This window comes from Oncorhynchus gorbuscha, unplaced genomic scaffold, assembly GCF_021184085.1.
Source record: "Oncorhynchus gorbuscha isolate QuinsamMale2020 ecotype Even-year unplaced genomic scaffold, OgorEven_v1.0 Un_scaffold_573, whole genome shotgun sequence".
In the NCBI taxonomy this organism is placed as follows: Eukaryota; Metazoa; Chordata; class Actinopteri; order Salmoniformes; family Salmonidae; genus Oncorhynchus; species Oncorhynchus gorbuscha.
The window spans coordinates 484,762-499,761 of record NW_025745407.1 but is presented as its reverse complement, the minus strand read 5'-3'; the positions used below and the strand labels follow the sequence as shown (position 1 = coordinate 499,761).

The 15,000-nt window shown below is 42.9% G+C and overlaps 1 protein-coding gene across 2 annotated transcripts in view; it reads left to right on the top strand.

Annotated features, from left to right (window-relative positions):
- LOC124018737 (carboxypeptidase Z-like) overlaps positions 1 to 15,000 on the top strand; it is a 38,670-nt gene that overhangs the window by 2,583 nt on the left and 21,087 nt on the right. Inside the window, exons 2-8 of one of the 2 annotated variants that reach the window (XM_046334091.1) lie at positions 2,182 to 2,214; positions 7,471 to 7,525; positions 7,884 to 8,067; positions 9,781 to 9,928; positions 11,952 to 12,093; positions 12,998 to 13,071; positions 14,525 to 14,721. In XM_046334091.1, the coding sequence (XP_046190047.1) occupies positions 2,182 to 2,214; positions 7,471 to 7,525; positions 7,884 to 8,067; positions 9,781 to 9,928; positions 11,952 to 12,093; positions 12,998 to 13,071; positions 14,525 to 14,721 (833 nt within the window). Of the gene's footprint in view, positions 1 to 2,181; positions 2,215 to 7,470; positions 7,526 to 7,883; positions 8,068 to 9,780; positions 9,929 to 11,951; positions 12,094 to 12,997; positions 13,072 to 14,524; positions 14,770 to 15,000 lie in introns of both variants that reach the window. The other variant, XM_046334090.1, reaches the window with a different exon arrangement.

Below are 15,000 nucleotides of genomic sequence, written 5' to 3'. Positions count from 1 at the left end.
AGATCCACACATTACATTTACATTTAAGTCATTTAGCAGACGCTCTTATCCAGAGCGACTTACAAATTGGTGCATTCACCTTATGACATCCAGTGGGACAGTCACTTAACAATAGTGCATCTAAAACTTAGGGGGGGTGGGGTGAGAGGGATTACTTAACCTATCCTAGGTATTCCTTAAAGAGGTGGGGTTTCAGGTGTCTCCGGAAGGTGGTGATTGACTCCGCTGTCCTGGCGTCGTGAGGGAGTTTGTTCCACCATTGGGGGGGCCAGGGCAGCGAACAGTTTTGACTGGGCTGAGCGGGAGCTGTACTTCCTCAGTGGTAGGGAGGCGAGCAGGCCAGAGGTGGATGAACGCAGTGCCCTTGTTTGGGTGTAGGGCCTGATCAGAGCCTGGAGGTACTGAGGTGCCGTTCCCCTCACAGCTCCGTAGGCAAGCACCATGGTCTTGTAGCGGATGCGAGCTTCAACTGGAAGCCAGTGGAGAGAACGGAGGAGCGGGGTGACGTGAGAGAACTTGGGAAGGTTGAACACCAGACGGGCTGCGGCGTTCTGGATGAGTTGAAGGGGTTTAATGGCACAGGCAGGGAGCCCAGCCAACAGCGAGTTGCAGTAATCCAGACGGGAGATGACAAGTGCCTGGATTAGGACCTGCGCCGCTTCCTGTGTGAGGCAGGGTCGTACTCTGCGGATGTTGTAGAGCATGAACCTACAGGAACGGGCCAAATGGTTCTGTGACAAAAAAAATCTATGTTCTGCCATGGCCATCTCAGTCACCAGACCTCAATCCAATTGAAAACCTGTGGGATGAGTTGAAGAGGGCAGTTGATGAGCACAAACCCAAGAATGTGAAGGATCTTGAAAGGATCTGCATAGAGGAATGGTCCAAAATCCCTCCAAATGTGTTCCTGAACCTTGTCAAACATTACAGGAAAAGACTGTGCTGTAATCCTTACCAGAGGTGTTTGCACTAAGTAGTAAATGAGTGCCAAGAATTATGAAACCTTGATTTTGGTTAAATTTGTTTTGTATTAAATAATTATGATTTCGGTTGGTTCCATTGAAACATTAATAAAGTCCAGTATTTCTCACACGCTGGTATTTTGAGTTTATCTCTATAATTATGTTGTTTATATTTTTTGAAGTATTGTTTGTGCATTGCCAGTCAGGGGTGCAAGTAAGTTGATCCCACTGTAGAGGGTAAGTCTATGGGTTCTCAAGGAGATGTTGGAGAAGCACTGCAGTCTGGGTGTTCTCCAGGAGAGGTTATAGAACCACTGCAGTAGGTTACATAGAGTCTGGGGGTTCTCCAGGAGAGGTTATAGAACCACTGCAGTAGTCTACATACAGTCTGGGGGTTCTCCAGGAGAGGTTATAGAACCACTGTAGTAGGTTACATGCAGTCTGGGGGTTCTCCAGGAGAGGTTATAGAACCACTGCAGTAGGCTACATACAGTCTGGGGGTTCTCCAGGAGAGGTTAGAGAACCACTGCAGTAGGCTACATACAGTCTGGGGGTTCTCCAGGAGAGGTTATAGAACCACTGCAGTAGGTTAGATAGAGTCTGGGGGTTCTCCAGGAGAGATTCTAGAACCACTGCAGTAGGTTAGATAGAGTATGGGGGTTCTCCAGGAGAGGTTAGAGAACCACTGCAGTAGGCTACATACAGTCTGGGGGTTCTCCAGGAGAGATTCTAGCAACATTGCAGTAGGTTAGATACAGTCTGGGGGTTCTCCATGAGAGGTTATAGAACCACTGCAGTAGGCTACATACAGTCTGGGGGTTCTCCAGGAGAGGTTATAGAACCACTGCAGTAGGTTAGATAGAGTCTGGGGGTTCTCCAGGAGAGGTTAGAGAACCACTGCAGTAGGCTACATACAGTCTGGGGGTTCTCCAGGAGAGGCTAGAGAACCACTGCAGTAGGCTACATACAGTCTGGGGGTTCTCCAGGAGAGATTCTAGAACCGCTGCAGTAGGTTAGATAGAGTCTGGGGGTTCTCCAGGAGATATTAGAGAACCACTGCAGTAGTTTACATAGAGTCTGGGGGTTCTCCAGGAGATATTAGAGAACCACTGCAGTAGGTTAGATAGAGTCTGGGGGTTCTCCAGGAGAGGTTAGAGAACCACTGCAGTAGGTTACACATACTTCTATTGTGATGTGTTTTGTGTTTTGTGTTTTGCAGGAAGATGCAACAACGGTCCAGATGAAGTCAAACGTAAGTTGTTTCACTCAACTTATTTTATTCTTCTAAGAAAATAAATTCAATGTAAATATATAATAAAATATATCTTAGGTATGATGTCATCCGTATAGCAGTGCACTGGATCTTAGTGTTTATAGTGTACATACCACACTGGATCTTAGTGTTTATAGTGTACATACCACACTGTATCTTAGTGTTTATAGTGTACATACCACACTGGATCTTAGTGTTTATAGTGTACATACCACACTGGATCTGATAGTGTTTATAGTGTACATACCACACTGGATCTTAGTGTTTATAGTGTACATACCACACTGGATCTTAGTGTTTATAGTGTACATACCACACTGGATCTTAGTGTTTATAGTGTACATACCACACTGTATCTGATAGTGTTTATAGTGTACATACCACACTGTATCTTAGTGTTTATAGTGTACATACCACACTGGATCTGATAGTGTTTATAGTGTACATACCACACTGTATCTGATAGTGTTTATAGTGTACATACCACACTGTATCTTAGTGTTTATAGTGTACATACCGCACTGGATCTTAGTGTTTATAGTGTACATACCACACTGGATCTTAGTGTTTATAGTGTACATACCACACTGTAGCTGATAGTGTTTATAGTGTACATACCACACTGTATCTGATAGTGTTTATAGTGTACATACCACACTGTATCTTAGTGTTTATAGTGTACATACCACACTGGATCTGACAGTGTTTATAGTGTACATACCACACTGTATCTTAGTGTTTATAGTGTACATACCACACTGTAGCTGACAGTGTTTATAGTGTACATACCACACTGGATCTTAGTGTTTATAGTGTACATACCACACTGGATCTTAGTGTTTATAGTGTACATACCACACTGGATCTTAGTGTTTATAGTGTACATACCACACTGGATCTTAGTGTTTATAGTGTACATACCACACTGGATCTTAGTGTTTATAGTGTACATACCACACTGTATCTTAGTGTTTATAGTGTACATACCACACTGGATCTTAGTGTTTATAGTGTACATACCACACTGGATCTTAGTGTTTATAGTGTACATACCACACTGTATCTTAGTGTTTATAGTGTACATACCACACTGGATCTTAGTGTTTATAGTGTACATACCACACTGGATCTTAGTGTTTATAGTGTACATACCACACTGTATCTTAGTGTTTATAGTGTACATACCACACTGGATCTTAGTGTTTATAGTGTACATACCACACTGTATCTTAGTGTTTATAGTGTACATACCACAGTGGATCTGACAGTGTTTATAGTGTACATACCACACTGTATCTTAGTGTTTATAGTGTACATACCACACTGTATCTTAGTGTTTATAGTGTACATACCACACTGTATCTTAGTGTTTATAGTGTACATACCACACTGTATCTTAGTGTTTATAGTGTACATACCACACTGTATCTTAGTGTTTATAGTGTACATACCACACTGGATCTTAGTGTTTATAGTGTACATACCACACTGGATCTTAGTGTTTATAGTGTACATACCACACTGTATCTTAGTGTTTATAGTGTACATACCACACTGGATCTGATAGTGTTTATAGTGTACATACCACACTGTATCTTAGTGTTTATAGTGTACATACCACACTGGATCTTAGTGTTTATAGTGTACATACCACACTGTATCTTAGTATTTATAGTGTACATACCACACTGGATCTGACAGTGTTTATAGTGTACATACCACACTGGATCTTAGTGTTTATAGTGTACATACCACACTGGATCTTAGTGTTTATAGTGTACATACCACACTGGATCTTAGTGTTTATAGTGTACATACCACACTGGATCTTAGTGTTTATAGTGTACATACCACACTGGATCTTAGTGTTTATAGTGTACATACCACACTGGATCTGATAGTGTTTATAGTGTACATACCACACTGGATCTTAGTGTTTATAGTGTACATACCACACTGGATCTTAGTGTTTATAGTGTACATACCACACTGGATCTTAGTGTTTATAGTGTACATACCACACTGTATCTTAGTGTTTATAGTGTACATACCACACTGTATCTTAGTGTTTATAGTGTACATACCACACTGTATCTTAGTGTTTATAGTGTACATACCACACTGTATCTTAGTGTTTATAGTGTACATACCACACTGGATCTTAGTGTTTATAGTGTACATACCACACTGGATCTTAGTGTTTATAGTGTACATACCACACTGGATCTTAGTGTTTATAGTGTACATACCACACTGGATCTTAGTGTTTATAGTGTACATACCACACTGTATCTGATAGTGTTTATAGTGTACATACCACACTGTATCTTAGTGTTTATAGTGTACATACCACACTGTATCTTAGTGTTTATAGTGTACATACCACACTGGATCTTAGTGTTTATAGTGTACATACCACACTGGATCTTAGTGATTATAGTGTACATACCACACTGTAGCTGACAGTGTTTATAGTGTACATACCACACTGTAGCTGACAGTGTTTATAGTGTACATACCACACTGGATCTTAGTGTTTATAGTGTACATACCACACTGGATCTTAGTGTTTATAGTGTACATACCACACTGGATCTGATAGTGTTTATAGTGTACATACCACACTGTATCTGATAGTGTTTATAGTGTACATACCACACTGGATCTTAGTGTTTATAGTGTACATACCACACTGGATCTGATAGTGTTTATAGTGTACATACCACACTGTATCTGATAGTGTTTATAGTGTACATACCACACTGGATCTTAGTGTTTATAGTGTACATACCACACTGGATCTGATAGTGTTTATAGTGTACATACCACACTGTATCTGATAGTGTTTATAGTGTACATACCACACTGGATCTTAGTGTTTATAGTGTACATACCACACTGGATCTTAGTGTTTATAGTGTACATACCACACTGTATCTTAGTGTTTATAGTGTACATACCACACTGGATCTTAGTGTTTATAGTGTACATACCACACTGTATCTTAGTGTTTATAGTGTACATACCACACTGGATCTGACAGTGTTTATAGTGTACATACCACACTGTATCTTAGTGTTTATAGTGTACATACCACACTGGATCTGACAGTGTTTATAGTGTACATACCACACTGTATCTTAGTGTTTATAGTGTACATACCACACTGGATCTGACAGTGTTTATAGTGTACATACCACACTGTATCTTAGTGTTTATAGTGTACATACCACACTGGATCTGATAGTGTTTATAGTGTACATACCACACTGGATCTGATAGTGTTTATAGTGTACATACCACACTGTATCTTAGTGTTTATAGTGTACATACCACACTGGATCTGATAGTGTTTATAGTGTACATACCACACTGGATCTGATAGTGTTTATAGTGTACATACCACACTGGATCTGATAGTGTTTATAGTGTACATACCACACTGGATCTTAGTGTTTATAGTGTACATACCACACTGGATCTTAGTGTTTATAGTGTACATACCACACTGGATCTGATAGTGTTTATAGTGTACATACCACACTGTATCTTAGTGTTTATAGTGTACATACCACACTGGATCTTAGTGTTTATAGTGTACATACCACACTGGATCTGATAGTGTTTATAGTGTACATACCACACTGGATCTTAGTGTTTATAGTGTACATACCACACTGGATCTGATAGTGTTTATAGTGTACATACCACACTGTATCTGATAGTGTTTATAGTGTACATACCACACTGGATCTTAGTGTTTATAGTGTACATACCACACTGGATCTGATAGTGTTTATAGTGTACATACCACACTGGATCTGATAGTGTTTATAGTGTACATACCACACTGTATCTGATAGTGTTTATAGTGTACATACCACACTGGATCTTAGTGTTTATAGTGTACATACCACACTGGATCTGATAGTGTTTATAGTGTACATACCACACTGGATCTGATAGTGTTTATAGTGTACATACCACACTGGATCTGATAGTGTTTATAGTGTACATACCACACTGTATCTTAGTGTTTATAGTGTACATACCACACTGGATCTGATAGTGTTTATAGTGTACATACCACACTGTATCTGATAGTGTTTATAGTGTACATACCACACTGTATCTGATAGTGTTTATAGTGTACATACCACACTGGATCTGATAGTGTTTATAGTGTACATACCACACTGTATCTTAGTGTTTATAGTGTACATACCACACTGGATCTGATAGTGTTTATAGTGTACATACCACACTGGATCTGACAATGTTTATAGTGTACATACCACACTGGATCTTAGTGTTTATAGTGTACATACCACACTGGATCTGACAGTGTTTATAGTGTACATACCACACTGGATCTGACAGTGTTTATAGTGTACATACCACACTAGATCTTAGTGTTTATAGTGTACATACCACACTGGATCTAACAGTGTTTATAGTGTACATACCACACTGTATCTTAGTGTTTATAGTGTACATACCACACTGGATCTAACAGTGTTTATAGTGTACATACCACACTAGATCTGACAGTGTTTATAGTGTACATACCACACTGGATCTGACAGTGTTTATAGTGTACATACCACACTGGATCTTAGTGTTTATAGTGTACATACCACACTGGATCTGACAGTGTTTATAGTGTACATACCACACTGTATCTTAGTGTTTATAGTGTACATACCACACTGTATCTGACAGTGTTTATAGTGTACATACCACACTGTATCTTAGTGTTTATAGTGTACATACCACACTGTATCTTAGTGTTTATAGTGTACATACCACACTGTATCTTAGTGTTTATAGTGTACATACCACACTGTATCTTAGTGTTTATAGTGTACATACCACACTGTATCTTAGTGTTTATAGTGTACATACCACACTGTATCTTAGTGTTTATAGTGTACATACCACACTGGATCTGACAGAAATGCCATGACTACAGCTGACATGACTCCCAGTTTTACATGTCAGAGAGGCATGTTTGTTCTACATAACATTTTCAGAACATTCAGATAGAAATATGTTATCTCCTCCTCTTACCCTTAACCCTCCTCCCTCCTCTCTTCACAGCAGCCGTGTGTTCAGAGATTAACCTGGGTTACTCCTCTTACCCTCCTCCCTCCTCACTCCACAGCAGCCGTGTGTTCAGAGATTAACCTGGGTTACTCCTCTTACCCCTAACCCTCCTCCCTCCTCACTCCACAGCCGCAGTGTGTTCAGAGATTAACCTGGGTTACTGCAACGACCTGGACTACTCCAGGTGAGTCTTCAGGTTACCCTCCCTTACTATAGACAGAGTGTGCATCCCAAGTGCCACACTATTCCCTATATAGTGCAGTACTTTTGACCAGGGCCCATAGGGGTTCACTCCTAGAGTGAATATATTTCCCACACGGAAATGGAAGAGAATCACTTTGTTTGAGAAAAAACATTACGAATATGATTCACTGATTGATTCACTGATTGATTCACTGACTGATCGACAGACCGATTCACAAATTGACTGACTGACTGACTAATTGATTGATTGATTGACCTACTGACTGACTGTTCAAGAGACTGATCGTCAGATCGACCAATCAACCAATTGATCAATTGCTCATCTCCTCTCTCCCCAGGACCATCTTCCCTAACATCCTAGGTCAGCAGTCTCGTCACGAGGTGGAGTCTGGAGCTGAGTACCTCCTCCTCTCTGTGATCCACGGTCTCCTCAACGGGGAGTGTTCCCCCGACATCCGTCTGCTGGGGTGCTCCGTACTCGCCCCACGCTGCCAAGACCTACCCAGCCCCGCACCTGTCAAGGTGTGTCCCAGCTAGCACATTTAGTTCCAGCACCGCCCCCATCAAGGTGTGACCCAGTTAGCACATTTAGTTCCAGCCCCACAACAGTCAAGGTGTGTCCCAGTTAGCACATTTAGTTCCAGCCCCACAACAGTCAAGGTGTGTCCCAGCTAGCACATTTAGTTCCAGCCCCACAACAGTCAAGGTGTGTCCCAGCCAACACATTTAGTTCCATCCCCACAACAGTCAAGGTGTGTCCCACCCAACACATTTAGTTCCAGCCCCACAACAGTCAAGGTGTCCCAGCCAACACATTTAGTTCCAGCCCCGCCCCCGTCAAGGTGTGTCCCAGCTAGCACATTTAGTTCCAGCCCCGCCCCCATCAAGGTGTGTCCCAGCTAGCACATTTAGTTCCAGCCCCACAACAGTCAAGGTGTGTTCCAGCTAGCACATTTAGTTCCAGCCCCAAAACAGTCAAGGTGTGTCCCAGCTAACACATTTAGTTCTAGCCCCGCCCCCATCAAGGTGTGTTCCAGCTAGCACATTTTGTTCCAGCCCCACAACAGTCAAGGTGTGTTCCAGCTAACACATTTAGTTCCAGCCCCACAACAGTCAAGGTGTGTTCCAGTCAGCACATTTAGGTCCAGCCCCACAACAGTCAAGGTGTGTTCCAGCTAGCACATTTAGTTCCAGCCGCACAACAGTCAAGGTGTGTCCCAGCTAGCACATTTAGTTCCAGCCCCGCCCCCTTCAAGGTGTGTCCCAGCCAACACATTTAGTTCCAGCCCCACAACAGTCAAGGTGTGTCCCAGCCAACACATTTAGTTCCAGCCCCACAACAGTCAAGGTGTGTCCCAGCCAACACATTTAGTTCCAGCCCCACAACAGTCAAGGTGTGTCCCAGCCAACACATTTAGTTCCAGCCCCACAACAGTCAAGGTGTGTCCCAGCCAACACATTTAGATCCAGCCCCACAACAGTCAAGGTGTGTTCCAGCTAGCACATTTAGTTCCAGCCCCACAACAGTCAAGGTGTGTCCCAGCCAACACATTTAGTTCCAGCCCCACAACAGTCAATGTGTGTCCCAGCCAACACATTTAGTTCCAGCCCCACAACAGTCAAGGTGTGTCCCAGTCAGCACATTTAGTTCCAGCCCCACAACAGTCAAGGTGTGTCCCAGCCAACACATTTAGGTCCAGCCCCACAACAGTCAAGGTGTGTTCCAGCTAACACATTTAGTTCCAGCCCCACAACAGTCAAGGTGTGTTCCAGCTAACACATTTAGTTCCAGCCCCACAACAGTCAAGGTGTGTTCCAGCTAACACATTTAGTTCCAGCCCCACAACAGTCAAGGTGTGTCCCAGCTAGCACATTTAGTTCCAGCCCCACCCCGTCAAGGTGTGTCCCAGTTAGCACATTTAGGTCCAGCCCCACAACAGTCAAGGTGTGTTCCAGCTAGCACATTTAGTTCCAGCCCCACAACAGTCAAGGTGTGTCCCAGCCAACACATTTAGTTCCAGCCCCACAACAGTCAAGGTGTGTCCCAGCCAACACATTTAGTTCCAGCCCCGCCCCCTTCAAGGTGTGTCCCAGCTAACACATTTAGTTCCAGCCCCACAACAGTCTATGTGTGTGTGCTGGAGGGGTTGGATACAGGATGGGTGTCCATCTCATATGGATTAATACAGTATTCTTCTTCTCCTCATATTCCCCCTTCTTCTTCTTCTTCTAAAGTCATGCCGCAGTGCATGTGAGGCGGTGAGGAAGGGGTGTGGCCACGCGTTCGAGGGCATCGACATGGCGTGGCCTTACTTCCTAGACTGTGACCGATTCTTCGCCGGCGAACAGGAAGGCTGTCACGACCCGTTGGCCCCGTTAAGAGGTAGCCCTCCCAGGAATTGTACATGCTAAAAAATAACTTGTTGAATATACAATAATTACACAATAAGAGTTTTTACTGTACTGTAACACAAATTGAATTTTTAAAAGCTCTGAGCTAGGTGGGACGTTAGTGTCCCACCTGTCCAACATCCGGGGAAATGGATGTGCGCGAAATTCAAAATACAAAATTCGTAATATTAAACATTCATGAAAATACAAGTGTCTTACATCGTTTAAAAGCTTAACTTCTTGTTAATCCAGCCGCTTTGTCAGATTTCAAAAAGGCTTTACGGCGAAAGCAAACCATGCGATTATTATCTGAGGATAGTCGGCCCGCGTACAAAAGCATTACAAAAAAATTCCAAACAAGCAAAGGCATCACGAAAGTTAGAAATAGCGATAAAATAAATCACTTACCTTTTAAGATCTTCCTCTGATTGCAATCACACGGGTCCCAGCTACATAACAAATGGTCCTTTTGTTCGATAAATTCCTTTCTAATATCCCCAGAAATGTCAGTTTAGTTGGCGCTTGACTGAGTAATCCACCTTTTACCCTCATTCAAAATGCATACAAATGAACCCGAAATTTTGTCCAAACAAGTCAAACAACGTTTCTAATAAATCCTCAGGTACCCTAATATTTAAATAAATGATACAATTTAAGACGGAGAATAGTATGTTCATTACCGGAGATAAATAACGAAATGCGCGCCCTCACCGCCGCGCGGTGGGAGCCACCTAGAAAAACTACAAATTCTAGCTCATTTTTCAAAGAATACGCCTGAATCTCTTTCTAAAAACTGTTGACATCTACTGGAAGCCCTAAGAACTGCAATCTGGGAGGTATTCCATTGATTTTCCCATAGACAGCCATTTTAAATGATGTCATCGCCCCCAAAATAAATTCCAGATGGATTCTCCTCGGGTTTTCACCTTTAACAGTTCCTGAAACTTTAGAGTGTTTTCTATCCAATACCACCAATTATATGCTTATCCTAACTTCTGGGCCGGAGTAACAGGCAGTTTACTTTGGGTACCTCATTCATCCAAACTTCCGAATACTGCCCCTAGCCCAATGAAGTTTTAACATGTTGAACACGCATTCTACCCTGTCTTACAAAATAAGAGTTTTTAATGTACTGTTACACAAATAGAATTTTAACACGTCAAACATACATTCTACCTTGTCTTAGCATTCACAAATACCTGAAAAGCTAGTTAGGACGGAGTGCATTTTTAGTTTCTAAATACATTACAAATGTATTTGAAAGAGCTTACCAAGTAATTTAACATGACAATCGTAATGTGTGTCCGCCCCCCCCTTTTAAATTTTTTTTTTTAGTTTAAAATGACCTACCCACATCTAACTGCCTGTAACTCAGGCCTGAAACAAGGATATGCATGGTCTTGGTATCATTTGAAAGGAAACACTTTCAAGTTTATGGCAATGTGAAAGGAATGTCATTCAATATAACACAGAAGATCTGGTAAGAGATAAAGAAAAAAACATCTTTGAAATGAAGAGAAAGGCCATAATGTATTATTCCAGCCCAGCTGCAATTTCGATTTTTGGCCACTAGATGGCAGCAGTGTCTGTACAACGTGTTAGAGTGATCCAATGAACATTGCATTTCTGTTCAAAATGTTGCATCATGACTGCCCAAATGTGCCTACTTGGTTTATTCATACATGTTCAAGTTCATAACTGAGCAACTCTCCTCAAACAATAGCATGGTATTCTTTCACTGTCTTAGCTAATGTAAATTGGACAGTGCAGTTAGCTTAACAATAATTTAAGCATTCTGCCATATCAGATATGTCTATATCCTGGGAAATGTTCTTGTTACTTACAACCTCATGCTAATCAAATTAGCCTACATTAGCTCAACCGTACCGTGGATTGGACACCGATCCCGAAGGGGTGTTTCAGAAAACTAACTATGATCAATTCAGCTAATCTCCCACCCCCTTCCCCCCTATCACTTGACCCCCCCCTTCATCCTTTCACCCTCTCCCTCTCAGCTAGACATGAAGTGGCTTTCTCCAACCTGTCTCCAGACGAACCCTCCACCATCATTCAGTTCACGTACCACTCCAACGCCCAGATGTACAGCGTTCTGAAGAGGACTGCTGCCAAGTGCTCTCACATCTCCCGCACCTACAGGTACTGGCTGTTGTCTGCTGCTGTTTACTTGGACAGGAAATACAACCTCACGGATGAATAAACTACCGATCTGTGTATCTATATATCTACAGTACTGATCTGTGTATCTATATATCCACAGTACTGATCTGTGTATCTATATATCTACAGTACTGATCTGTGTATCTATATATCTACAGTACTGATCTGTGTATCTATATATCTACAGTACTCATCTGTGTATCTATATATCTACAGTACAGATCTGTGTATCTATATATCTACAGTACGGATCTGTGTATCTATATATCTACAGTACGGATCTGTGTATCTATATATCTACAGTACTCATCTGTGTATCTATATATCTACAGTACTGATCTGTGTATCTATATATCTACAGTACTGATCTGTGTATCTATATATCTACAGTACAGATCTGTGTATCTATATATCTACAGTACTCATCTGTGTATCTATATATCTACAGTACAGATCTGTGTATCTATATATCTACAGTACGGATCTGTGTATCTATATATCTACAGTACGGATCTGTGTATCTATATATCTACAGTACGGATCTGTGTATCTATATATCTACAGTACTGATCTGTGTATCTATATATCTGCAGTACTAATCTGTGTATCTATATATCTACAGTACCAATCTGTGTATCTATATATCTACAGTACTGATCTGTGTATCTATATATCTACAGTACTGATCTGTGTATCTATATATCTACAGTACCGATCTGTGTATCTATATATCTACAGTACCGATCTGTGTATCTATATATCTACAGTACTGATCTGTGTATCTATATATCTACAGTACAGATCTGTGTATCTATATATCTACAGTACGGATCTGTGTATCTATATATCTACAGTACTGATCTGTGTATCTATATATCTACAGTATCGGACGCAGCACAGAGGGGAAAGACCTCCTGGCCATAGAGTTCACAGACAACCCCGGAGGGCATGAACTGTGTGAGTGTGTAACCATTTAAGGTGGAGTGATTTCTGGGGTTTGAACCGCACAGCAATGGGGCAAGTGAGCGAGGGAGCCCATTGGTACAGGGCTAGTTGAGGACCTCCTGTGTCTTAAAGCCTATTGGTACAGGGCTAGGTGAGTACCTCCTATGTCTTAAAGCCTATTGGTACAGGGCTAGTTGAGGACCTCCTGTGTCTTAAAGCCTATTGGTACAGGGCTAGTTGAGTATCTCCTGTGTCTTAAAGCCTATTGGTACAGGGCTAGTTGAGTACCTCCAGTGTCTTAAAGCCTATTGGTACAGGGCTAGTTGAGGACCTCCTGTGTCTTAAAGCCTATTGGTACAGGGCTAGTTGAGGACCTCCTGTGTCTTATTAAAGCCTATTGGTACAGGGCTAGTTGAGGACCTCCTGTTAATTAAAGCCTATTGGTACAGGGCTAGTTGAGGACCTCCTGTTAATTAAAGCCTATTGGTACAGGGCTAGTTGAGGACCTCCTGTGTCTTAAAGCCTATTGGTACAGGGCTAGTTGAGGACCTCCTGTGTCTTAAAGCCTATTGGTACAGGGCTAGTTGAGGACCTCCTGTTAATTAAAGCCTATTGGTACAGGGCTAGTTGAGGACCTCCTGTGTCTTAAAGCCTATTGGTACAGGGCTAGTTGAGGACCTCCTGTGTCTTATTAAAGCCTATTGGTACAGGGCTAGTTGAGGACCTCCTGTGTCTTAAAGCCTATTGGTACAGGGCTAGTTGAGGACCTCCTGTGTCTTAAAGCCTATTAGTACAGGGCTAGTTGAGGACCTCCTGTGTCTTAAAGCCTATTGGTACAGGGCTAGTTGAGGACCTCCTGTGTCTTAAAGCCTATTGGTACAGGGCTAGTTGAGGACCTCCTGTGTCTTAAAGCCTATTGGTACAGGGCTAGTTGAGGACCTCCTGTGTCTTAAAGCCTATTGGTACAGGGCTAGTTGAGGACCTCCTGTGTCTTAAAGCCTATTGGTACAGGGCTAGTTGAGGACCTCCTGTGTCTTAAAGCCTATTGGTACAGGGCTAGTTGAGGACCTCCTGTGTCTTAAAGCCTATTGGTACAGGGCTAGTTGAGGACCTCCTGTGTCTTAACATCTTCTAAGATGAACTTTTACACAGGTTTTGTCTTGAGCAATTCCTTTCCTGTGTCTCTCACCCCCTCCCTTCTTCCCCCGTGAACCCTCTCCCTCCCCATCTCCCTCTCCCTCCCCCATCTCCCTCTCCTCCCCCCATCTCCCTCTCCCTCCCCCTCTCCCTCCCCATCTCATCCACCTCCTCCACCTCCCCCATCTCTCCCTCCCCCATCTCCCTCTCCCTCCCCCCATCTCCCCCACCTCCCCCATCTCCCCCACCTCCCCCCATCTCTCCCTCTCTCCCCCATCTCCCCCATCTCTCCCTCTCCTCCCCCATCTCCCCCACCTCCCCTCCTCAGTGGAACCGGAGATCAAGCTGGTTGGCAACATGCATGGCAATGAGGTCCTGGGTCGTCAGCTGCTGCTCTACCTGGCACAGTACCTGTGTTCCGAGTATCTCCTTGGCAACCAGCGTATCCAGACGCTCGTAAACACCACGCGCATCCACATCCTGGCATCCATGAACCCCGACGGTTACGAGCTGGCGGCCGCCGAGGTAGAGGATAGGAACGACCCGGAACAACAACCACACCACAACCAGGAAGTAAATCATAAATAAAAAACGTCGAAGCCGGGACCAACCAACCGCCGCGTAGAGATAGAAAGAGGCCACGCCTCCTATCTTCTCCATTATATAGAGTCTGTGACAGCATGTGTTGGGGCACTCTCTTTCTAAGCCTTGCCCCTTTTCCAACTGTTTCATCTACCTGAGCTCTCCTATTGGTTTAGCCCCTCCCACTACCAGAGAGACAGAGTGATAGTGTCCTTAACCAAT